At 46.0% G+C, this 23,289-nt stretch overlaps 11 protein-coding genes across 11 annotated transcripts; 5 read left to right on the top strand and 6 right to left on the bottom strand.

Moving 5' to 3' along the window:
• Positions 1–500: 500 nt before the first annotated feature.
• TREMEDRAFT_37929 (uncharacterized protein) lies at positions 501–2,700 on the bottom strand. Its single transcript, XM_007002437.1, has 8 exons — positions 2,584–2,700; positions 2,463–2,536; positions 2,184–2,315; positions 2,034–2,137; positions 1,020–1,893; positions 843–907; positions 632–799; positions 501–590 (listed from the first exon to the last, which is right to left on the bottom strand). The coding sequence occupies exons 1-8, from the start codon at positions 2,669–2,671 to the stop codon at positions 548–550; spliced, it is 1,548 nt and encodes a 515-aa protein (XP_007002499.1). The 5' UTR covers positions 2,672–2,700; the 3' UTR covers positions 501–547.
• A 968-nt stretch (positions 2,701–3,668) lies between these two features.
• On the bottom strand, positions 3,669–4,903 carry TREMEDRAFT_27892 (uncharacterized protein; the record flags this gene model as incomplete). Its single annotated transcript, XM_007002339.1, has 8 exons — positions 3,669–3,857; positions 3,898–4,005; positions 4,047–4,196; positions 4,242–4,330; positions 4,377–4,485; positions 4,533–4,740; positions 4,786–4,816; positions 4,861–4,903. Coding segments are annotated over 8 exons (927 nt in total), but the record flags the coding sequence as incomplete, so codon positions are not given.
• A 479-nt stretch (positions 4,904–5,382) lies between these two features.
• Positions 5,383–7,014, top strand: TREMEDRAFT_42923 (uncharacterized protein; the record flags this gene model as incomplete). Its single annotated transcript, XM_007002513.1, has 4 exons — positions 5,383–5,921; positions 6,082–6,276; positions 6,509–6,884; positions 6,927–7,014. Exons 1-4 carry the CDS (start codon positions 5,420–5,422, stop codon positions 7,012–7,014), a joined length of 1,161 nt encoding a protein of 386 aa, XP_007002575.1. The 5' UTR covers positions 5,383–5,419.
• Positions 7,015–7,212: 198 nt separating this feature from the next.
• TREMEDRAFT_27243 (uncharacterized protein) lies at positions 7,213–8,191 on the bottom strand (the record flags this gene model as incomplete). Its single annotated transcript, XM_007002262.1, has 3 exons — positions 7,213–7,397; positions 7,509–7,736; positions 7,828–8,191. The coding sequence occupies 3 exons, from the start codon at positions 8,189–8,191 to the stop codon at positions 7,213–7,215; spliced, it is 777 nt and encodes a 258-aa protein (XP_007002324.1).
• A 491-nt stretch (positions 8,192–8,682) lies between these two features.
• Positions 8,683–10,625, top strand: TREMEDRAFT_42920 (uncharacterized protein; the record flags this gene model as incomplete). The annotated part of the gene is made up of 7 exons (XM_007002512.1): positions 8,683–8,773; positions 8,935–9,046; positions 9,108–9,403; positions 9,530–10,016; positions 10,189–10,297; positions 10,369–10,452; positions 10,563–10,625. 7 exons carry the CDS (start codon positions 8,683–8,685, stop codon positions 10,623–10,625), a joined length of 1,242 nt encoding a protein of 413 aa, XP_007002574.1.
• Positions 10,626–10,820: 195 nt separating this feature from the next.
• TREMEDRAFT_28241 (uncharacterized protein) lies at positions 10,821–12,289 on the bottom strand (the record flags this gene model as incomplete). Its single annotated transcript, XM_007002384.1, has 5 exons — positions 10,821–11,031; positions 11,317–11,412; positions 11,491–11,552; positions 11,796–11,930; positions 12,116–12,289. 5 exons carry the CDS (start codon positions 12,287–12,289, stop codon positions 10,821–10,823), a joined length of 678 nt encoding a protein of 225 aa, XP_007002446.1.
• Positions 12,290–12,577: 288 nt separating this feature from the next.
• Positions 12,578–14,013, top strand: TREMEDRAFT_27105 (uncharacterized protein; the record flags this gene model as incomplete). Its single annotated transcript, XM_007002240.1, has 6 exons — positions 12,578–12,668; positions 12,810–12,937; positions 13,172–13,236; positions 13,331–13,465; positions 13,639–13,743; positions 13,953–14,013. The coding sequence occupies 6 exons, from the start codon at positions 12,578–12,580 to the stop codon at positions 14,011–14,013; spliced, it is 585 nt and encodes a 194-aa protein (XP_007002302.1).
• A 30-nt stretch (positions 14,014–14,043) lies between these two features.
• TREMEDRAFT_42914 (uncharacterized protein) lies at positions 14,044–16,448 on the bottom strand (the record flags this gene model as incomplete). The annotated part of the gene is made up of 7 exons (XM_007002511.1): positions 14,044–14,269; positions 14,449–14,759; positions 14,928–15,188; positions 15,344–15,460; positions 15,567–15,812; positions 15,978–16,137; positions 16,318–16,448. The coding sequence occupies 7 exons, from the start codon at positions 16,446–16,448 to the stop codon at positions 14,044–14,046; spliced, it is 1,452 nt and encodes a 483-aa protein (XP_007002573.1).
• Positions 16,449–17,089: 641 nt separating this feature from the next.
• Positions 17,090–18,039, top strand: TREMEDRAFT_27647 (uncharacterized protein; the record flags this gene model as incomplete). The annotated part of the gene is made up of 3 exons (XM_007002314.1): positions 17,090–17,373; positions 17,424–17,490; positions 17,536–18,039. 3 exons carry the CDS (start codon positions 17,090–17,092, stop codon positions 18,037–18,039), a joined length of 855 nt encoding a protein of 284 aa, XP_007002376.1.
• A 123-nt stretch (positions 18,040–18,162) lies between these two features.
• On the bottom strand, positions 18,163–20,542 carry TREMEDRAFT_73338 (uncharacterized protein; the record flags this gene model as incomplete). The annotated part of the gene is made up of 11 exons (XM_007003077.1): positions 18,163–18,452; positions 18,562–18,628; positions 18,671–18,759; positions 18,889–18,970; positions 19,163–19,184; positions 19,319–19,684; positions 19,728–19,744; positions 19,787–19,971; positions 20,018–20,101; positions 20,154–20,372; positions 20,414–20,542. The coding sequence occupies 11 exons, from the start codon at positions 20,540–20,542 to the stop codon at positions 18,234–18,236; spliced, it is 1,479 nt and encodes a 492-aa protein (XP_007003139.1). The 3' UTR covers positions 18,163–18,233.
• A 174-nt stretch (positions 20,543–20,716) lies between these two features.
• On the top strand, positions 20,717–22,945 carry TREMEDRAFT_56482 (uncharacterized protein). The gene is made up of 11 exons (XM_007002564.1): positions 20,717–20,796; positions 20,927–20,967; positions 21,240–21,269; positions 21,315–21,368; positions 21,415–21,492; positions 21,540–21,636; positions 21,730–21,807; positions 21,847–21,924; positions 21,970–22,068; positions 22,106–22,153; positions 22,711–22,945. The coding sequence occupies exons 1-11, from the start codon at positions 20,772–20,774 to the stop codon at positions 22,752–22,754; spliced, it is 672 nt and encodes a 223-aa protein (XP_007002626.1). The 5' UTR covers positions 20,717–20,771; the 3' UTR covers positions 22,755–22,945.
• Positions 22,946–23,289: the final 344 nt, after the last annotated feature.

Below are 23,289 nucleotides of genomic sequence, written 5' to 3'. Positions count from 1 at the left end.
GAAGTTGATAGACCAATGGAGGTTTTGAATGAAATTGAAAATCGCTCGCACTCCGATAACAGGGTGAGAAGTCGAGGACCGAGGGAACAGGGAGAGAGAGAGAAAGAGGGAAAGAACGTACGAGCGTTATGGGGCTAGACCGAGGGAGATTGTTAGGATGAGAAATGTCAAAGCAACATGAGGCGGTGTGAGACTACGCTCCAGGTTCATCCTTTGTGTCGAGGGTACAAAGGAGGAACAATGCCACTTCTCAAGGGGGATGCACGACGTACAAGCGGAAGATCCGAACGCGTGTGAGAGTTAGGCCGGGTGTTTGAGATGGGGGTTCTTGTATGTCGATCCTTTATTTTGGCCGACGGGTGAGAGGTGTGGGGGCGGGAGACAATTGGCGATGGCGATGGTCGATTGGAGATTCTAAGGACAGAGCTGAGTCAGTAATTGAAGTAGAGACAGAAATAGGGGAAGAGAGGGAAAGTAAGTCAATCTGATCATGAACCTAGACAACAGGATGACTGCATATGCAGGACAAATTTTCTGATAAGCAGACTCAAAGATCTCCAAATCGGTCAGGCATGACTACTGGACCGATCCTACAGAGTCAGAGATATCTAGATGCAGTGGATGGACTTACAAACTCCATATGTAGAGAGCGTAACAAAGCCAGCTACTGATGACACGCATCCACATGGTTGCCTCGGATCGACCGATGTAAACGTCGGGTTCGGCCATGACATTCAGTTCATAAGATATCGGTAGGGGCTCGGTTGGGTGAGCGACAGGTGAAGTTGATATGATGGCCCTAGATCGTTAAATAGCCTACGGTGCATAACACGCCAGCTTACCAATCAGTCAACAAACCTGCAACGTACATGGCGGCCATGACGAAGATTATGTGAAACCATGAATACTGATAGTCAGCAAAATTTTTCGAGTGCATTACACATCTCCATTTGACCACGCCGGAATGATCACGAAGTGGTAAAGAAGAGGAAAGGGGAGTTTTTTGATGGACAACTCACATTGTACTTTGTCCCACCTCTCTCATCATCCCTCTCCTCACCCAAAGTCGCATCAATTTCATCATCCTCATCATCCGGTTGATCCAAAACTGAAGCTGGTAAACTACCCGCATTGACAGCAGCTAAGATAGCTTGGTATCTCATTTCATCCCTTCTTCCTCTAGGTTGACTACTGACCAACCTTACCTCTGGATCATCATCCGTATCATCACCTAATGATATAGGTCCATTTCCATTCCCCGCTCCAGCTCTATGACCTTTACCCACCAAAGCCATACTTTGCGTTGCAGCCCTAGAAGTGGAGTAAGCGATAGCTAGGAAAGTAAACAATGCTCCGATTATCACAGTGGTTGTTTTCGTTCCTCCACTGGCGTGAAGAGGATTACAATGTCCATCATCTGAATGATTCGCCACAGCCGAAGCGGTAAGATATGTGCAATAAGCAGATACCATACTTGCTTGAGTGAGACCTGATTTGGGATTCGCATCTTGAACCTGAGGAGAAATAGCAATGACGGTACTGATAGCTGAGAGGATAAGATTTGACGTGACGAAAAAGGTGTTCATTCCACATCCTGAACCTGCGAAAAAGACGTAAAGTAAGGTTGTAAGGGTTATAGCGGCTGAAAACATTCCGATGGTAGATCCGATAAGTATGAATGTCCATAAAGACGAACTTGATCGTTCCCAATTGTCTAAACATGTTTCGGACCATGTGTGAGCAAAGTCGACTAGGAGGACGAGACCGATAAGGATGAAGAGGAATGCTCCTAGGGGTGCGACATAAGAACCGTAGGCCATGAAGAATTCGTTGGGAATGAGGAAACATAGGAAGCAAAGAAGGAAGTAGCCCAAGAGTTTGGGACCCCACCAGCTGACAGTCAGTTGACGATCATGATCCAAAGTACTATCAACCATATATCAAAAGAAACGGAGAGACATCTTCTGGCAAAGCTAAGACGGACCTTTTTGGGCATGATAGAAAAGGCGGAAGGAAGGTTGACTGGAGCTCACCCATTCTGTATAGCCGCACGTTTGGTTTTTGTAGATCTTACACCGACTAATAACGCAGAGAGGATGAGATGGAATAAAGCAAGAGCAAAGCAGAACCTGTGTACCTGCGAATCAGCTTCGGACAGAACCACTAATGGACTGTGAACGTACGGCTAAAAGACCATAACATTTCCCACCCGAACAATCCATTTTGATCCAGTCCCAACTCAGCTTTTTGATGGCACGTATGGCTATATCAGTTCTGGAGAGGTATGCCAACATTGAAGATAAGGCGAAAATGAGCTGATGATCAGTCGTCTTTTCGTCTCCCCGTCTTCCTTCCTAACTGTCCAACTGGCGCGACGAAATAGTAGAGTTGGCAAGAGCTTGGTCTAAGGGAAAAGGATTTCTCTGTGGGTCATGAGATAGAGAGAAAAAAATTAAACTCACACCAAAGCCCACTCTTGTAGCGATGGAAGAGTTACAATTACATGATTTGAAGAAAGCTGAAGCTGCCGTTCCACCTGAAAAGTCAGCTGTAGTATGAAATTTCAAAAGGAGAAATACAAACCCATACAGACCATACATCCCGATAAGAGAGAACCACCTATGGTCCCCAGACCTCCTGTGAGCAATGGAATAGACAGTAAAGCTCCCATGTCGATTTGGTGATGAGATGGAGTTGGATAGGAAAGACAAAGGTGAGATAGAGGTGAAGAGAGTCACTACTACTAGTCAGTTGAGTGGCGGTGAAAGTGAAATTGCAAGTGGCAGGGTGGCACGGCAGCGTGACAGAGGTGACATGGTGACAGCTATAGAATTGTGTACAAACTGCATGCGAAACACTCGTCATGAGCCCATACATGCCATACAGGCAGGCTACAAAGAGCAAGGAGACTCGGAAAACTTCAGAAAATGCTAGTCATGTCTCGTCGTTGGTATCGTAGACCATCATCACTCCCCTCCCCACAGATCCACAGAAGAGACCTAATGCTCGTCGTCTTGTTCCACCCTTGCCAAAATCTCATGTACAAAAGCCTCCGCCAAACCAGGCACATTATGTTCCGCCTGTACAAATGCTTGCATCAGATGTTCAATGGTCTGACGTGAGGCGACGGGAGCTCGTTCAATGATCTGAGTGTCAGCTCAGAAAGACTCTGAAGTTCTTTCAGCTCACCGAGCGGAAAGACGGTTCGATGATGTATTCGCACACGCCAGCCTCTAGCAATTCCTCCGGTTGATCTGAGGGCTGAGTCACTGGTTCGGGGTATGTAGGCTGAGGTGGTTGAGGTGCAGGACGAGTGGCTTGCATCTGCGCTTGTAGCTGCGGTGGAGCGTGACGGACGGTGGAAAAAGTCTGAGAGGTTGGGGTTGGATACGAATCTTCGTTCCGGTTGGGAGATGTCACGATCGGCTGAATTGATTTTTCCACTGGTTCCGGGGCTTCATGTATGTCTTCTACGACCGAACGCTCGACGGGTACATCAACAGGGGTGCCAGGACTGGGTAAAGGTCGGTTTCGGGATGGGGTATTTGGAGCTGAAGGGACAGCGTGGCGGACGGTTCCAACTATCTGATTAGATCTTTTTCTGGTTGACGTAGAAATGTGCAGACTCACAGTCCCACAAACTGTCTGCTGCTGGTCCATAACGGGTCCTACATTGTCAGCTCAACGTTGAAAAGTCTCCAAACTACTAACCGGAACTGCGCCGAGTCTGTTTGTGGTTTCTCCTCTCCTGAATCAACCTTCCACTTCTCAAAACGCTCGATCAGTTCTGTCAGATACGAAGCCTTCCTCGCCGTTCTGACAAATTTGTGTTTGAGCAACTCTTTTGCTGTAGGACGCTGATGATAAGTTATCTTCCTCACAGTCACTGTAGCTCACCTCTCGTGGATCTCGTTTGAGACATAGCGAGACAAAGTCTCTGAAGGGTTTAGAGAACTTGGTCTCGTCCAACTGTGGCGGGGGGTTCTTCGGGATGAGGAATAACACCTGATCTGTTTAGCCCTGTTACAAAACACTATATCACCCACCTTCATCGGATGTAAGTCTGCATAAGGTGGTTCACCCATGGCCATCTCAATCGCAGTGATGCCTAAACTCCAGATGTCTGCTTTATGGTCGTATCCTGATTGCTTGATGACCTCTGGTGACATCCAATAAGGCGTCCCTACGAATGTATTCTGATCTTAGCGGCTGTTCCTCTCCATTGATTCCACTGGACATACTTTCTTTGTCATCGTCGCGGTGAGCTGACCAGACACACCAAAATCGGCCAATTTGACTTCACCATTGGAAGTCAGCAGTATATTTGCGGCTATTCAATCAGCTCCATTATCGGTGATATTTTCAGCTGGACATACCTTTGATATCTCTATGAAGTTTATTCTCCCCGTGAAGATATTCCAACCCCCTCAACAGCTCTCGTGCTAAGATAGCGATATACTCTTCCTTGAATACCCCCGCTTTCATCTGACAAACATGAGTAAACCCCTATAAGACAACGAATGAAAACATACGAGATCAGCACATGAACCACCAGAACAATACTCCATAATAATCCAAAGATTAGATCCTTTCAGGTATGACCCATGATACCTGATGACGAATTCACTGTCCAGCTGACCGAGGATCTGTATTTCCTGTTGAATATCGTCGATCTCATCTTCGGCAGATTCGAGATCGATAATCTTGATAGCGACAGGTTTGGAAGTTTTGATCTCGTATCTGGTTGTGAGTTATAATCTTCAACAATGCCTAATGAATCTTCACCCCTTGTATACTTCTCCAAAGCTTCCTTTACCTGAAGGTCAATTGTTGGACGCGTCGGAAAGGAATGTGACCAACCTATACGTTTTTGCTTGACATAGTATAATTCCGGATCTGCATGAGGACTTCTCTGAGGGATTGCAGAGTATGTAGACTACGTGTTATTCTTCTACCACCGACTGAGGTTTAAGACAGGATCTCACCATCTCGACGTCAAGGCTGGGGTTGACGGTTGCCACTGGATGGGAGGACGCTGTTTCACGACCGGCAAAGCCAGAACGATGTTTCTACGAAAGTGATGCAGGAAAATACAGTCAATAGGACACGGAGAGAAGTCTGACTGTAGCTGAGTGAGAGGAATGAGAGGGTACGGTATTATGGTACTGCCGGAAGAGGAAGAGTGAGAAAAGTGAGAGAGGTCAAGTCAATCTTGATGCGTTCAAGATGAAACACCAAAGGAAAATCAGCCACGTGGCGAATTCCCCCTTAAACTGACGGACATGTCTCTCATCTCCGTCAAAAAGTCGCAACTGCATGCTGCAACATGCACCACGGATGACCACCCCCTGACATCTGTCCCTCTGTACTTCAAAACTCTTGGCGATACAACCCTGAGCTCTTACCCGATAGAAGCAGAATGGGCAAGAGAAAAGGTCCATCCAAGAGCATCTTCGCATCTCTTCCTCTGGAAATCAAACAAAGCATCCGTTCTCAAACCTCGTTACCTCTCAAAGGCGATCTGCTTGCGATTGAAAATCAAGCCAAAAGTCTCCTCCCCGTCGAAGGATCCAACTTCTTACCCACCCAGCCATCCGCATCAGATGACGCAGTATCGGAACCTACGATTTCTCATCTCCAGGCAGGCCCTTCGAAGCTGCCGGCAACTTCGCCGCAGGTCTCGGACAAGGCAATGAGCTCGTCGATAGTGACAGAAACGATGGAGAGGGAAGATGTTGGGGAGTACGATTTCACAGGTACAGATTATAACGACTATCGACCTGCCAAAAAGCAAAAGGTAATCAAGGGTCGAAAGAAGGGACAAAAAGTGGTGAACGGTTTCAAGGATCATCCGTGGGATTGTACGGGTCTGATACATCGATATACGAGAGTGGAGCAAGTACCTGTGGAATTGAAGAAGTGTCAGTACTTATTTGTAACACTCCTATCCCCAAAGCGTATGACAATATAGACGCCGTTGCTCACAATTATCTACTCCGGAGCGAAAGGGCTGTCGTGAGGCAATGAAGGCTTTCAATATGGTATCAGCCATCGTGGTCGATAGTAGACGCTGATTATGAGATTGGTATCAGCGTCATTTTTATTTCCCTTCATACGATCAACTTCCTTTGCTTCTAGATACCACCGGATGGTATTCTATCACTCCTCAACCCATTGCGGCTCATATTGCTCAAAGATGTCAATGTGATGTGATAGTGGATGCCTTTTGTGGTGTGGGAGGTAACGCTATCGAGTTCGCCAAGACGTGTCAGAGAGGTGGGCTTGTTTTCCCTCATTCCCCACTGAACTACTCTCTTCATCGTCCTCATGTTACGTATATGTTCTATCAATGGCTTGTCGTACCAGAACCCTCCATCGCTCATTTGATCTTCGTTTCTACCATTTACCCTCGGCCCTCCCCAATCCACTTTTTCCTTGTTTGAGTTTCCACCTTTGGCAATGAAAGCGCCTACTGTTGACAGTATCAAAAGGCTCACTGACACCGCAGTCATAGCAATCGATAATGACCCCATACGTCTCCGTCTTTCCCGACACAACGCCCTCCATCTCGGCGTAGCCGACAAGATCGAATTCATCCTTACCGACTTTATCTCCTGGGCTCGCTGTCAAACCCTTCAACCTAATTCCCCAAATAAGATTGATGTAATATTTCTCAGTCCACCATGGGGAGGACCAGACTATTTGACATTCACCGATCCCCTCACTTCCAATCCTAACCCTCAATCCACTTCATATCCCCTCTCAGCCATCTTGCCTATTCCGGGTAAAGAGCTATTTGAACTTTGTTCGAAGATCACTCCCGACATAGCCTTTTATCTTCCTAGAAATGTGGATGTGCAAGAGGTCGCACAACTTGCCTCTAGGTTGGAAGTTCCGTTGACGGATCATGGTGATTCAAGAGAGAGGGAATGGGTGGAGATGGAAGAAGAATGGGTTGGGGATAAGTTGAAAGCTGTTACAGCGTATTTTGGTGGGTTAATCTCTAATGAATGAGAATGAGAATGAGAATGAGATTGTGAGATTGTGAGATGGTGGTTAAGAATTGGGATCTTGTACAGTGATGATCTATGAAATTCTATACGACTCATGGCATGAACAATCTTCCAGAACGAGATGTGGGGATCTTTTATGAGATCCTGGATGCCGTTGTATGAGTGACAGACTGATGAACTGCTGTGTGGTCTTGGCAGGTCAAGTGTATGGATTGAACAAGTTTAATCTATTTCCAAGATGATACACTCCCAATCTGGTCCGAATTTTAGCTTCCCCCGTCAAAGTATTCACTCCACTGGTGGTAAGTATTTCCCTACGCAATTCCATCTTTCCTCCTAGTAATCCCCCTTTACCTCCTAAGGCAGGATTCCACCAAGCTCCTTCTACCAAAATCTCCTCTTCCCCCTCTCCCTTCTCTTCCTCCCCTCTTTCTTTCCCTGCCCCGTCACATGTTTCATCCCACTTTTCATCATAATCTGCTCCGCTTGATTCACTCGTTCCAGCCGGCGAAGGCGAAGAGTTGGAGAGTTTTATCTCTCTATCGTCTGACGTGGTAAGATGTGGGGTCAGAGATATGGGCTGCCCTCCCGGAAGATGTACAAGCATCATAGGTGCTCCTGATCTAATGGCATGTTGCATAGCCGCAGGAGTGAAACCAGATTGTGACAGAAGTATAGCCATGGTATTTGTCTTTAATTCATTCTCCGTGTTGTCGTATCCTGCTTTCCCTGCCAATCAGTCAGACCTAACTTCACTCATCAGGTTAATCTTAGATATATCATTTGAGAGGAATATAGGGAGTGGTTAAGTCACCTCGAAGATGAGCCATAACACCTTCCAACTCCCTCACAGCTCTAGGTCCCACTACCTTGCGTTCGGCTTTACATTGTGCTACCACTCTTAATCTTCTCATCCTATCCGAGGAGGTGGGTTCGAAAGCAGACGTAACTTTTTCAGGGTGAGTCAGATGGGAACTTATTTCTTCGTTTTGGGCGAGTTTGACAAGAGCCGGCGATATGTTGAATGAAGGAAGATACCACCATCCTCTCAAATCTACACCACCATCCCCTGCCCCACCAACGGCACGGAGGGACATACCTAGATGACGGTTACAAAATCTGAGCGCGTGAAGTTCGAACGCTTTCCCTATTTCGTGTGTGCTTCTACGGGTGGACATGTTCGTATGATCTTTAGTTGCAGAGTTAGTGATCCCATCTTGTGACACTCTCAAGATTGACTTAATTTGACCTTGAAGGATGCGGGGCTCCGCATTCTCTGGGAAACCACCACGAAACTCAGCCAAAAAGCCCTTTCGTGTGTCTTCTCTTGCCACCATATTGTCAATCAGATAAGTGAGTCTCTCTTCTGCTATGATAGTCCCTACACAGCCGCCACATGAATTGCAGGTATTACATATGATGTTTCGTCTTAAATACGATATGTTAGACTTCGGAGGATGTTCATCCACAGTCGACCACTTTAGACCCTGATACTTGACCTCCTTTCCGTTGGCCTTTGCAACAACCACCAAGCTTCAGATGATAAAAGACGAGGCGATCATATAGCTGACAGAAGTCTGAGAGATATAGACACGAGGACGAGATGGCACCTGTCAGATTACCCGATTTGGAGAAACTCGAGTTGGATCCGAAGAAGAAAGACGCGGAGATGAGCGGAGAAGAGGATGATGATGATGGGGATGGACAAGAGGGGGAAGTGGTGGTTGGGGAAGGGAAGAAAAAGAAAAAGAAGAAGAAGTGTAAGCTTGACTTTTAAGCCCACTCCATATTGTGTTCTCCTCTCAACATACTTGTCTGTTTGTGTGTAGGGCGTAGGGCCATGGTTATAGATGCAGGGTGAAGTGGCAGATTGGAGGTGATCAAAGAAGGGAGTGAAGAAAGGAAAGCTTCTAACGATCAGCAAAGAAGAAGAAGACTACTGTCGTACAAACTGAACCACCCACAATTGGCTTGAGTAAAATCTTCAAGAATGGTGTATATCCCATTGGCGAAGAGATGGATTATACAAATGAGTAAGTCATCATCTCTATTGTCCACGAAAACAAAGGGAGAAAGAAAGATTCTAATGTATAGTTCCACTCGTCGAACTTCTCCTGAAAGTCTAGAACGTGAACGATTAGCTCAAGAAGACCCAAGTAGTTCTTATCAAAATATCCGTCGAGCTGCCGAGGTCCACCGACAAGTACGCGCATACGCCCAAAAGACAATAAAACCAGGGATGACCATGACGGAAATAGCAGAGTTGATCGAAAATGGGACCCGGACGTTGGTCGAGGAGAATGGATTAGAATCAGGGATAGGTTTCCCTACTGGTTTAAGTGTGAATGAAGTGGCTGCTCATTACACTCCGAATGCTGGGGATACGAAAGGTAAGTGACTCGTCACCTCTCTCTTAAACCTACTGTACTTGATAAATTGAGCTCTGTTTGTTCAGCTTTGATAGTGATCACTATCTCATGCTGATATCTTGCTTTTCTTGAGCTGATATTTTACAGTCCTACAACAATCCGACGTTATGAAAGTCGATTTCGGTGTTCATGTCAATGGTCGAATATTAGATTCAGCATTCACGATGAATTTCGAACCTACTTGGGATAAATTATTAGAAGCTGTTAAAGACGCTACGAACACAGGTGTGAAAGAAGCTGGAATAGATGTAAGATTATGTGATATGGGTGAAGTCATACAAGAAGTTATGGAATCTTATGAAGTTGAAATCGGAGGTAAAACATTACCGATCAAAAGTATAACAAATTTAAATGGTCATTCAATCACACCTTATTCAATTCATGGTGGTCCATATGGTAAAAGTGTACCTATAGTGAAACAATTCGGAAATGAAAAAGATGAAAGAAAAATGGAAGAAGGAGAATATTTCGCTATTGAAACTTTTGGTTCTACTGGTAGAGGTAGAGTGATTGAAGAAGGTACTTGTTCTCATTATGCTTTATCACCAAGAATGCCAGATAGATATACTTTACAGTGAGTTGATCGATCTCTTTTTTTTTTAATCGGATCTCATTCTTGTAATATTCTGATTCTCATAATAATCCCATTCTTTTAATAGTCTCATTCTTATAATAATCTCATTCTCATAATGATCTCATTCTTACAAGAAATGTTGTAAAAAGGGAAAGGACTGACAACGAAATAGTCATCAATCTGCTAAGAACTTGTTAAAGTCAATTCAAAAGAACTTCGGGACATTACCTTTCTGTAGGAGATATCTTGATCATGTAGGAGAAAAGAATTATCTTTTAGCTGTGAGTCATTTTGTTATCAATCATCTGATATGTAAAATGTGAAATTAATGATAATGGAGCTAATGAATCAGTTGAACACTTTAGTCAGAGAAGGTTTAGTAGCTGATTATCCACCTTTGGTCGATCCTGTACCAGGAGCCATGACAGCTCAATATGTGAGTTTGTTATACTTCATCAAGTACTTATCTCCTCCCCCAACTCTCCCACTTTGCTTAAGCTCGTATGACTGATGAGGTCGTGCAATAGATGTCAATTGACATTTCAGGAACATACCATCTTACTTCGACCCACCTGCAAAGAGGTGGTTTCACGTGGTGATGATTACTGAGTGACCTTTAAGCTTGTATGGCAAATTCAAACCGAGACTCATCTGTACATCATGTCCAATGCATCTTTTGTACAATGTTCCATCTTATCGAAACCAATCCTTCTCGTCTTTGCTCCCCACTGACCACTGAAGTGATGTAACAAGGACGAATCATTAAATAATCAGAATGGATACGTGTGTGACATGTGTGAGAGATCAAAACCCAAACATGTAACCTAATAATAACAAAACACAAAACGCCACGACACAAGCAACGATGATACTATCCCTCCTACGTCTGGAATGTATCATAGAGATGAGAGAATTGATTCCTGGTATTTGAGAGAGTACTCCACCGAGTCTGGAATCTATTCGAGCGAGAAAAGTACGTTGTTGTGCGAAATCTTCTCTGGTGGCATATGCTTGACTGGGAGGTCAGTGTTGAATTCGTCATTCCTTCTTATCATATAATCTGAAAGATACCACGAATGGCCTCTCCATGCGTGATGACACATATGTTCGCATGACGAGGATGGATACCATGAGACCAAATACAGGAAAACAGAGGTATACGCGAAGGATGGAAGTGAGTGGTGAGAAGAGCGAGATAAGCCAGAGAAGTCAACTGGAACGTGAAAGAAGACGAGAGAGAAAGAACAGAGTTGAAGGGACAGAAGAAGATAGGATAAGAAAAGTATAAAAATGGACTCACTTGAGAGTATCATCAATCATCCTATGTGAAGAATCTATTCTACCTCTATCTGCCAATAAAGCGTCTGTTTGGGAAGGTGAGGCAGATTTGTAATCGCTGATAATCAACAGGTATCTTGTTTCCAGGACAGAACATTGATGGGGGGGGGGGGGGGGGGGACAAACCAAAACTCACTTGATATCTTTTCTCACTGATCCGAGTAGGTTAGAACGAGCTACAGCAGCTTCGACATTGTTCTTCGTGTCAGCAGTGAACATGCTTCGAATCTTATGCCTGGATCCTGACCAGCAATTTTCAACGTGACGGTCGATAAAAATATAGAAAATAGCTTCGGGCAATGCTCACAAAGTCTTCGTTCTCTGGTGTAGATACTTGAGGGTATCTTTCAAGAGATTGTGATAGACATTCAGCTTCTCACAGAACATCGGATCGGGGTAAGGATTTCTCACATGAAAATTATCTTGAAAAGTTTAACTCACCCTTGTCCTGAGAAAATCTCTTCGATAATCATCTAAGTTATCTCGATGTCGTTGAGCCGCATGTTGCATAGAAGCTGAAGGTGGTTGAGAAGGAGAGTTTATGAGTGTCATCAAATCGTCTATAGCTTGTTCGAGCTATACGTCAGTCTCTTTCGCCTCTCATCTTGCTCTTTCTCCTCTTCCTCTGTCTCTTCTGCCCCGGGTTCTCTCTGTATCCACTTCTCCAGAACTCATGTCCGTCAAGGTGCGACAGGAGATCGCTGAGGAAGGAGCCAAATCTTACTCACTTTACCTAACAACTCTTCAATCTCCTCTTCTACCAACTTATAACCTCCCTCTCCCTCATCCAACTCCTCCCTATCTTCTCTTTCCCTACTTCCCCCTGCCGACCTAGAGATATCCGCTGCTAAACGGGAATAAGTGGAGAGTTTCGTCCCTAAAGCAGTCTCTAACGCTCTAGCATGTCGACGAGCGTTATCCCATGCGGTTGACATTTTCGAGTTATACGCTTTCCTCTGCTTGCTTTGTTTCTCGTGTTGTAGCAGGGAAAGGACTGATATGTTCTTGTGACCTATGTATTCACAGACAGAGATCACATCACTCACTTCCGTAATTGTAATCCGAGGGGATCGAATAAGATTCTCATCTTCCACGCGAATCACCCAAAATCAAAGTTCCTGCCAGTTCACGTTGAGTAGACATTATTCTAATGCTTGACAACTCTCAACATGCTCTTACCTCGAACATCTCTATCTTTAATATGGACATTATCGAGAATATGGATGGTATCATCCACAGCGTTAACTTTTGTCATTTCACCAGGGGAAAAGAGTTGTTTCTATGCTGATGTTGATGGTCAAGGGGAGAAAGTTGGTCAGTGGTTTCACACATTCCATCATTGCAACCATCCAACCATTCTGCTAGATTACCATAACTCAACAAGGCTATATGGGATGGTGTTTGATATTCTGTTATGTTACAGTGGTGAAGTAAAGCGTCAATGCTGAGTTTCAGGATTCTACTTTGCAGTTCAATCTGGTGGATCATTCGAAATAGATTATGCTATCATGAACCCCGACGATGTGGTCTTATTACAAGGTACCAATGAACGTCAAGGGGACTATATATTTACTGCTAATAAGGTGAGTCACGTCCCTGATATCCCTTCCTATTGTATATTCTCACAAGATCACATATACACACAAACTCCTGGACCTATCCCTCCCATGAGTTCCTCCTCACTCCAAATTCGGACAGCTTATATGACCTCTCGGAGTGAGACATTACTCTACGCTCGCATGCCGGGAGGCTGTGGGAACGACCAGCAGTATTAACTCTAAAACCAAGTCACTATAGGGTAATGTTGCTCATCGCAGATCGGCGAATACACATTTTGTTTCGAAAATGAAGCTTCCATCTCTGACAAACTTATCGATCTTGAGTGAGTCTACTGTACCTTACTACAATCTCTCCATTCACATTCAATACCTCACACTTCAAGCTGCAACCATATCGAGTACAAAGCTGAAAATCAGTATCATGGTGGAATCAGAACCAAGACGAACACTTTCAGCCCAACAATTACCGTTCAAAGACCATACTAGCGCATTAGAAGAGAGTACTCATAAATTAGGAGGGTTGTTAAATTCCATCGCTCGGACGCAAAAACAGTGAGGTTCTCTCCACTCTCTCTCCCCTCACACCCACCACATTGACTTTCATCCTATACCTTCAAGTGTCTATTGAGCCTGCAAAATACGTTCCATGAGCCCCCGGGGTTGTTCAATGAGAGCAGGGAACACATGACAAAGAAGGGAATTTGGTTGAACAAACTGACGGATAGTTATCATACTCGTCATCATCGGAATTACTCGACTGTCCAATCTACCCAAAGTAGGATATTTTGGTTTACAGTATTAGAAAGCATTGTCATTGTTGTCAGTTCATTGTGAGTCAAAACATTTCCATTGACCCTCTATTCTTCTATTCCAAACCACCCTCGCTCCTTCCTCCTACCCCATGTCTGGGGACCCATGATTGAGTGAAGGAATGGAAAGTCAACCTCGCTGTTGTTCCTACGAAGAGGATGTCAACGGACTTTCCCTGATGACCATTTTCTTTCGAAGACACAATGATGCGTTCAGCTACTGACAACAGATTGCAAGTTTGGATCCTCAAGACATTCTTCTCCAGAGGTTCAAGACGATTCAAAGTTTAACGACCCAAACGAATGCATGATCATGACTTCTCATCGTTTCCCATGTTGACGACGTTCCTGTTCCATCCTCGCTGATTCATGCACTACGATAGCTTCATCGACCCAAGGCATAGTGAACAAGTCGCTCCTTCTCAGATCCTCTTCTCGGACGCTTCCGCCGTTGAGAGATGCTACGCCTATTTGGAAACCCAGCATTTCGTCTAAATCCCGAGCTTGAGCTTGAAGCCAGTTTTGTATGAAAGCTTGAGGGTTTGTGCTGCGTGTCAGCGTCTTGACTTGTCACTTTTCCTACCAAGAACCTGTTTATGGTCCATGGTCCACAGGGAGAAATGGGCAGAGGCAGCAAAGAGAACAACAGCGATAATCAGAGAGAGGAAGAGGGAGGAGGTAGAGGAGAAAAGAACGGGAAAGAGAGGAATAAAGAGATTGACTGACGCGAAAGCTTCTAAGAAGTCACGTTTCTGTTTCAATTCCCTAGCGTGATAGACCAATTCCCCAACTTTATCTTCCAACTCCATAATCTCCTTCCCTTCATCCCCTTCGATCCGTTTGAGTAAATCAGCCATCTTGCTCTTGAGAGGATCTTCCATTTCCACCGGGATATCAAAACATTTATCGTGAAATTGATAATCTCGGTCAACGCGGATGGTGTAGGGTATCACTACGGGATCTGGATGAGCTAAGAAACGAGTGACAAGTTGAGGGATGTCATGAAAGGGGACTCCGTCTTGTCCGGGCATCATCAGCTGAGCGTGAGCATATGCATTCGTACGTAGAAGAGATCTCCGCATATTTTCTTGACCAACAAGCCAATTAGTCCTTGATCACGAAACAGCTATGAATTTTCCTCGACTTGTTGGAGATCGATGTTACGCTTCAAAATGGAAAGGAGAGAAATTAACCAATAGACTGACCTTTTCTAAACCCCCGACTGGTCTCACGATGGTAGGATCTTCTTTATCTTGCGCACCAGCAATCTTTATCAATTTCCAAACAGCAGAAATGATCTCCCCTCTAGTCCCCTCTTTACTCGCTATCAGTTCACTAAGCGGAGAAGTGATACGGTATCGTTCGGGATAATGAGCGATGTCGAGGATGATACGACAATTGACGTTCGAATCTCCCCGACGAAGAATTTCGAAGCCATCTGTAGGAGGCTGGTTTGCAGGAGACCACTGTATGTCAGACATAGCGTCTTATTTGATTCTTTCGCATCACATTTGTATCCTATCACAGAAATCCGGAAACCCATTTGAAGTCACCATTGGTTTGAGTGAATTTGTCGTGAAGAAGAGAACGGTATATGGGATGAGGAATGAATCTGACTCACCTCTACTACATTTCCCTCTGGATAAGTGGGTGGTTCGCGATTATCGAACTCGACTACTACCCTACGCAGGAAGGTTGAGAATTTTCTCTTGGTCTTGTCTATTCTGACATTCCCAGACTATCATCAGTCAGCCACTCAACATTCATCCAAGTCTTCTCTCATTGATTTGATTTGGGGGTTATTGTTGGGAATTGTGATGATTGTAAATGGGGTTCAAACTCACATCGAGCAATCTTCCTTCTACCCTCAATACCCAACCCGGAATACCTTTTCCCGTTGATAAGTCCACATCGTTCCCAGTCCCACCGGATGGTTGATCCCCATTCTCCACGCCGTCCCCAGAATCCTTCGACTCTACAGCTGCGTTCATAGATACATCAAAATCTATGACTGCTTGAGCTGATTGTGCGGCTTGCCATGTTTGGTCGTGTGCGGTATTAGAGATGAACACTCTGATATTGCGTTTGACCTGATGTCAGTATACTATCTACAAAGAGCTCGGATAGCCTCATGAAATACAGGCAGACACATGACCAAAGATCTTCGAGGTACGCGATGAGCACGCAGGTGAAGCCAAACAAGTCGCAGTCGGAGTCAGACAATTCGAATATGAGCAATGGAGGAAGGAACCCACCTTCACTGGTCGACCAAGTGTATCATTAATCTCCGCTCTTTTTCTCATCAAAGTCCAATCAAGTTTCGCTTCAACATCTAAGAGCTCATTGAATGCCACTGATTCCGGTACTAAAGACGCGAGTATATGAGGAGGGGGAAGTGGTGGTCTGGGTTGTTTTCTATGTTTTCAGTGATTCACTACCGGCAACATAATCTTGTCCATCCTATAATCATAGATGACATTCTGTATATGATCTTTTTGGCATTTAGACACGAAGGTGGGAGAGATATTGAAATGAAGAAGACAAGAATTGAATCAAGGGATTGCTAGAGGAAAGGAAGTAAGAAACACGACATACGTTCGACGAATCTGATCCGGGTCGGGCTCCACACGTTTCTTGGCGTCCCCTTGAGTTTGAGGAGGGATTCCATTAGTAGACGGTTGGGTAGATGGTCCAGCAGTGGGAGGTACAGGGATAGGGGTTGACATTGCTTTTCTTTGTTAAACGAAGTTGGCGGTTGAATCAAGGACAGCCTAAGGGTTGACTCTGGTATTTATTTCTTGTATTATTATCATTTAATCCCAGAACTTTGACGTCAATGACGATCTGTCGAAGATTGAAAAGGTTGAAGAGTTGAACAGTTGCTACGAGCCACGAGGACTCAATCAATATCGCACAGTCAACAGTCAACAGTCATGCCAAAACGTCAAGCATCTCCAGATGATAGTGTTCTCGATACCGATTCAGAGATAGACGAATTTACCTCAACTCATCAATCTCAAGCTGGACCTTCATCCTCCCCCGGTCTTGCTGAGAATCTGGAAGAACGCGGGGTTGGGCTATGGGAGCCAGATCAATGGGATGAAGAAGGAGGAAATAGTGATTTCTCCGATTATCAAAATGAGAATGGCGATGATACTTCAAGCTATGAAAGTGAAGGGAATGAAAACGAAGATGATTCCGACGCCGAAAGCAGCCAAGGCGTGGATGGACAGTTGGTGAGTTGTCGCTCCTCTACCCCTGGTGTAATACAGCTGACAGACTTCCAGAAAAAACTGCAAAGTGGTATGCGCACATGCTACTCTACTTCGAATTATGCAGGATTTGTGGGTATATCGAACAATCGCTGATGATGAAAGACCTCACTTCTGTACCCTTCGCCTCTTTGCTCAAAGCACAACGTGCACTTCGCAAAACGAACAAAAACGATATCATCTCTGAACCTCATACATCTTCATCGAAAGACAAGAAAGTGGAAAGGATTAAAGCTCGACTAGCTACTCTACAAAAGACTAAAGGGAAAGCTGCTCTCGTTCCCTTGGAAGCAAGAGGATCCGAATCACCTTCTGGTTCAGGTTCGGAAGATGGTGGATCCAATCTTCAAGATCGGATCAAGAGGGGTAACAAGCATGCGTTAGTCCCCTTCATGGAATAATTCACATGTGAAGGAGGCTGACGACTAGACCAGCAGCGATGAGTACGAAAAGACAGGTTTCTCGTATACGTAAAGTTGTCGACGTAGCAAAGACGGTCAGCTACACGTCAAAGATAGTATGAAGCTAGCTGACGTCAAAGGAAAGACGCGATCCCAGATTCTCTTCCGTCTCAGCTGGACGTGTTGATCCTCATCTTCATTCCAAATCATACGATTTCTTACCCGATCTATTGAAAGACGAAATGGCCATACTTCGTACCGCACTCAACACCGCCGTCAAGGCCGAAAGAAATTGCCCTTGGAGTGAGAAGACAATACGAACTGCGGAGAGAGAGAGGATCGAACGTGACCTGGGACAATTACGCACGAAAATGGACAGGACGCAGAGAGAGGCGAGAGAAAGACAGGTGTTGGCTGAGGTTAAGAGAGAGGAACGTGAAAAGAGGGAGAAAGGAAAGGGAGCTTGGTATTTGAAGAAATCTGAAAAGCGAGATTTACTACTGAAGAGTCGGTATGAAGCTCTGGAGAAGGAAGGTGGGAAGGGACGTGTGAAGAAGGTTTTAGAAAAGAAGAGGAAAAAGGTGGCTCAGAAAGAGAAGAAGAGTAGACCATTTGCACCCTCAAAGAAACCTCGTACAGCCTAGTGACCTTCAGTAGTGTGGCAGGATGATATCACCCATGTCATATCCAGTGCACTCGTAGCACCGTACGTAGGAAAGTGGAGCAGAAGATTCAGTCAGGAGACCGACCCAAGTCCGATCAGTGAATCAGTTGATACTCCATGCACACAACGATCGTCTTGCACTTCTACATCAGATCTGAGATGAATGAAAGACACTCAACGTCCACCTTTACCACCAGCACCCTTCATAGCTTGTTTAGACACCTTGGGCGCGGTGGGAGCACCTCCAGCGGGTTTGGTAGCTTTCTTGGACTCTTTCTCACGTTTCTCCGTCTTGGCCTTGCTGATAGCAGCTTGACGAGCAGCGGCGCGAACCTCGGGTTTGGCGGTCCTTCTGGCAAGAATGGTGCTGATGTCGGCACCGACCACACCACGCTACAAGTCAGCGTTATTTCTCACCCGCACGCACGACATGTCGCATCCCTTCTGTATGCCCCAATCGGATAATGTGAAAAGGCGATGTAGGATGCAAATGAAGACATACCTGAGTCTTAACATTCTTTCTGCTTCGCCTTTTGGCTACCTCCTCAGTGATACCCTTCTTGTGCATGCTGTACCCTTAGCATTACTCTTCCATTGTTCAAAGCACATACCGTCGGTACACCTGCGTCCAAGCGATCTTACGCGGGTTCTTGCGCTGTAAGAAAAGGGATTCATTTTTGGAGTTTAAGAATCTGAAGACCTGATTATAAGTGAATTTTCTTTGTCACAAACATGTATGATCATCTCCGGTGATTCATGCCTTTTATGGATGTGAATGTTGAGAGAAATTCAGTGAGAAGGCAGGACAAGCAAGAAGCTGATGACACACCTTTGAATCTCCCCGAACATATGTCTTCCCGTTCGATGGATACACTTTGAAGCCTGAAAAATCACAACGGTCGACACGCATCCTATTCTGTCAGTCTCCTTACTTTCAAAATGGAGAAATGGTCGTACGTCGTGGGCTGTATCTATGACTTGACGGATGAAGGAGATGCAGGTTGAATGGAGAGACTTGGAGGAAGGAAGTGCCACATCGGTAATATGTGAGATTCCGGAGACCCCTTCGGAGTTAAGCCTCTTACCGATAAGTCCGAACTGACCGGGAAATGTGGTTTTCAGTTGCTGGTATGCAGCGAATTACATGCCTACAAGAATTGGTTTAGGATATGTACATGAATGCTATGTGTTCGGCTTGTTGCCGTTCGCTTCCAACTCCCTTCCGACTCCATCCAGAAACATGTCGGCTTCTTTCTGACCCTTTTCTCGTCTCAATCGCTCAACTTCCTCCGCTCCACCCAACATCTTTGTCCGTTTTGCTTCCACCAAGGCCTTCCTCTCGTCCAACTTTCTCTTCCTCATCTCCTGTGCAGCTGTCAGACCTCCACGATTTCCAGCTTTTGCACGTGCGTTCTCAGTCTCAACTCTCTGAGCATCAAGCGAAGCCATCTGCTCTTTCCTCGCGTCCTCGTCAAGGGAGAATTGATAAGCTCCAGCGCCTCGAGTGCGAACTTCCTTGGTGGAATCATAATGATGTGCCCGAGCTTCTTCCTCGGCTTGTCTATATTTTTCTCGTATCGCGTCGGGGTCAGGCTCGTAGACCGGAAAGATTTTCTGATCCCCATCTGTGAGATTAGTGCTTGTCAACTGAAACAGTAAAAATCATACGAATGACATTAGATTGTCTGGTCGTAAGCTGTGATGCGAAACGATATGATTAAACTCACATAACTTCCGCGTATGATGATTTATCTGCTGGGATTATCGGTGCTGGTGTTCTACTCTCTTCTTGCCTTGCTTTTTCGGCTTCTCTAGCTTCTCGCCTGGTTCCAATCCGTGTTCGACCCATTTCGTCGACATACTCCACTCGAGCGAGATCATCGTAGACTTCTTCCTGATTCTCATTGTACGACTAAGCATCAGCTGCTGCCATGTTCCGTGTACATTGAGAAACTTACAGCTTCCAGTCGTCTGGCTGGCGGAGCACTTTCATCCACATCGGACGAATGATCAGACCACTCCTCTTCGGCTTTTCTGTCGAACTAAGATCAGATACTGTCCAGTACTTGCAGGTCATAAGCATGTCCCACTCACATCGATCACGGCCTCAGCAAGCTCCCTCTCCGTCATACCGGAATGATCACCCCTTCGAAGCTGCTCATACTTCTTCGCCTTGGCCTCCAGGATCCGCCTCCGCTGCTCGTCGCTAGGTCCTGCCTCGTCTTGAAAATGCCGCCGCTTCGCATCGTTCTTAGCCTCCGCCGCAAGACGTTTGATCAGACCGGGAGATGGGCGATCAAACGGGTCTTTGGACTGAGGTGAGCTGTGCACGACAAGCATATCCTCACACTTACCTCCAACTTTGCCCGCTTGACAGACCTCTGAGCGCTGCGTCCTTCTTTGGAGAACCTATCCACATGCTCGGCCGTGATTGCCTTGAGGTCTAGTAGGGAAGCCTGTGAGATGTTTGAAGGTCCCGCCATGGTAAGACTGAAGGGCAGGCATTGACCTCAGTGCGAAAAGCCAATCACGTCATGTCCAGGGTGAGTGGCGACTGCCACATTCATAACCCCGGAAGGTTTTCACGCCGCCCCACAAGCGTCTCTCCCCACTAGGCTTTCTTTCCTCTTTCCCCTCTTTCTTCACACGTTTCTCTTTTCCCATACCCTCTTTGTCTCTTTCTTTAAATTCAACTCCCTCTATTCTGCAACAATGTCCGGCGCAAAAGTCTATGTTGGTGCGTGATCGCGTCTTCTAGCCATGTCTTCGTCGTAACAAGTACGCTTTCGCCGTCGATGCATGGCATCTATTCTTCTTGGTTTTGGGTACTGTGTTTTGTGTTTAAGTGATTCCTGACTTGTTTCTAGGCAATCTTTCGTGGAACACCACGGATGACACTCTTCGCGACGTATGCTTGTTTCTTTTCGTGTGTGATGTGTCTTTGAGCTTATCTCGTCTTGTTACCCTCTTGTCCGGTGCTCGCTGTATCGTTGTCCCTCTCCTTGTCGATCTGTGCCCTTCCGTCCATCGTCTGGCTTATCGATCGTCGCTCGAATCTGTCCGTCTTGCAAATGACTCGTCTGGCTCGTTTCGTGATCCGTCGTCTTCTCAATGTTTGGTCTCCAAAATTTTGTCATCTCGTCATCCATCGGATCTGAACATGCTTTCAAATCACAACAGGCTTTTATGCAATTTGGTCAAGTACTCGACGTCGGTTTCGTTTCATTCTTTCCTCGTGTTTGTACTGAATGATAGAGCATCGTCATGAAAGATCGTGAGACCGGCCGTTCTCGTGGATTTGGTTTTGTCGTTTGTTGTTCGTGTTATTTGGATCCGCATCAGCTGAGCAAAACAGACCTTCAGTACTGCTGAGGAAGCTGAGATCTCCATTCAACAAATGAACGAGCAACCGCTTGATGGTCGTAACATCCGAGTGTGTTCATAGTCTCGTTCTCTCTTCAGTGCTGACTCGATTTCCAGGTCAACATGGCAAATGCTAAACCCGCCGGCGGTGGTGGTGGCGGCTTCGGTGGTGGTGGTGGCGGCGGTTACGGTGGTGGCGGATACAACTCTGGCTGTGGGTTTATTTCGCCCCAAAACTTGCGTGGCGGAAGATATCACATTTCCGACGCCCAACGTGATGTCTCACCAGGTCAAATGCTAATGTCAGATGGCGGTGGTGGTGAAGGAGGTCAAGGTGGCTACGGAGGTGGTGGTGGCCGAGGAGGTTATGGAGGCGGTGGTGGCTGTAAGTCATTCTGTTCCCGACTGCGCTGACTCCCCTTAGACGGTGGCGGTGGTCAAGGTGGATATGGCGGCGGTGGCTATGGTGGCCAGCAAGGTGGTGGCGGCTACTCTGGCGGCTGTGAGCATTTTTTTTCCCATTGTTATAGTACAGTGCTCAAGGCAGACGGCGGTCAAGGTGGCTATAGTGGCGGTGCCAGTGGCGGCTACGGTGGTCAACAAGGTTATGGCGGCCAACAAAGCTACGGCGGTGGCCAGGGTAATTGTGGGTCGGTTTGCATCAAAGCCCCGCTGATGAACAGACGGCGCTGCTCCTGCTGCCCAAGGCTCAGGCGACTACGCCCAAGGTGGTGAGCTTGATGTTTTCCTTTTGATTCTGCGGGCTCTCTCTGATCATGTGCTCCATTGCGTTTGCGATTCTATCCCTTGCCTATCCTGTTCACTCCCACATTGTTGGCGATCATGCTTGTTACGATTCCGCGCATTGCTTTCTACGATGATCCGGTCAATGTCTCGGCTTTTTTAAATTCTACCGCTACTTGTCGACTCTCCGGTCATGCTCGGGGGAACTCATCATATCTGCCCTCGCTCAATGCTTCGTCACTTTTGATGGGCCTCCCGTTTCGTGTCGCTCGACTCTCTCCGGTCTCTTCCTCACTGTCCACCCTGTGCGGTCTTTATGGATGTGTCTCCATTCGTTCGTGGTGTCGCTCGATACGTTTTTACGTGGGCGGATGTCTCAACGCAGGTACGGGATATGGTGCGCAAGGCTATAGTAGTCAACCGTATGGGCAACAGAGTTATGGCGGTGCTTCTCTTCTTTCTTTCTGCTCCATGTCTACACATGTTGATATGCCTCGCTTCGCTCTCAGACGTGACAGAGTGAGTGTGCATGGCTGACCACCAGGAGCTCAAAGCAACCAATACGGCTCTGGTTCCGGCCAGTACTAAGCCATTCCTTCCACTTTCCGTGTAACCAAAGCCCCTCTCCTTCCCCCCCTTTTTCCCATCTTGCGACAAAAATAATCCCACCCGAATCGACGAGACCGACGGCCTGAGCATTATTCATCTTTTCATTCGTTGTGGGAACAATGAGGCGCCTTCGTAAATCTGCTAGTGTGAATGAATCCGTTTGACCGTTGATTGTTGGATCGTTGGACTTGCTTGCTGATTTCTGAGCAAACTGACCGATCGACCGACCGTCAAGCTCGAATCATTGGCCATGGGTATGATCGAACGTTGTCGATTAATTTCAAAGACTGATCGACTACTCTCCATCCTCTCAACTTCACATGACCAAACGATGTATGATCTAAACAATGACGAGAGAACGTACTGACGAAGTTGATTGTCTTAGGCTAGGGGATTCGAACCATTCGTCATGGGAATGACATCGTAAAGAGGATTCATATATATGAATGGTCTAGTCCGATCATCTTCCCCTTCATTCCTCTCGTTGTGTGAACTACTTTCCTTCATTCTTCTT

The sequence above is a fragment of the Tremella mesenterica genome (genome assembly GCF_000271645.1).
Source record: "Tremella mesenterica DSM 1558 unplaced genomic scaffold TREMEscaffold_2, whole genome shotgun sequence".
Classification (NCBI taxonomy): Eukaryota; Fungi; Basidiomycota; class Tremellomycetes; order Tremellales; family Tremellaceae; genus Tremella; species Tremella mesenterica.
The sequence above is the reverse complement of the archived record's forward strand: the minus strand, read 5'-3'. Positions and strand labels throughout refer to the sequence as shown.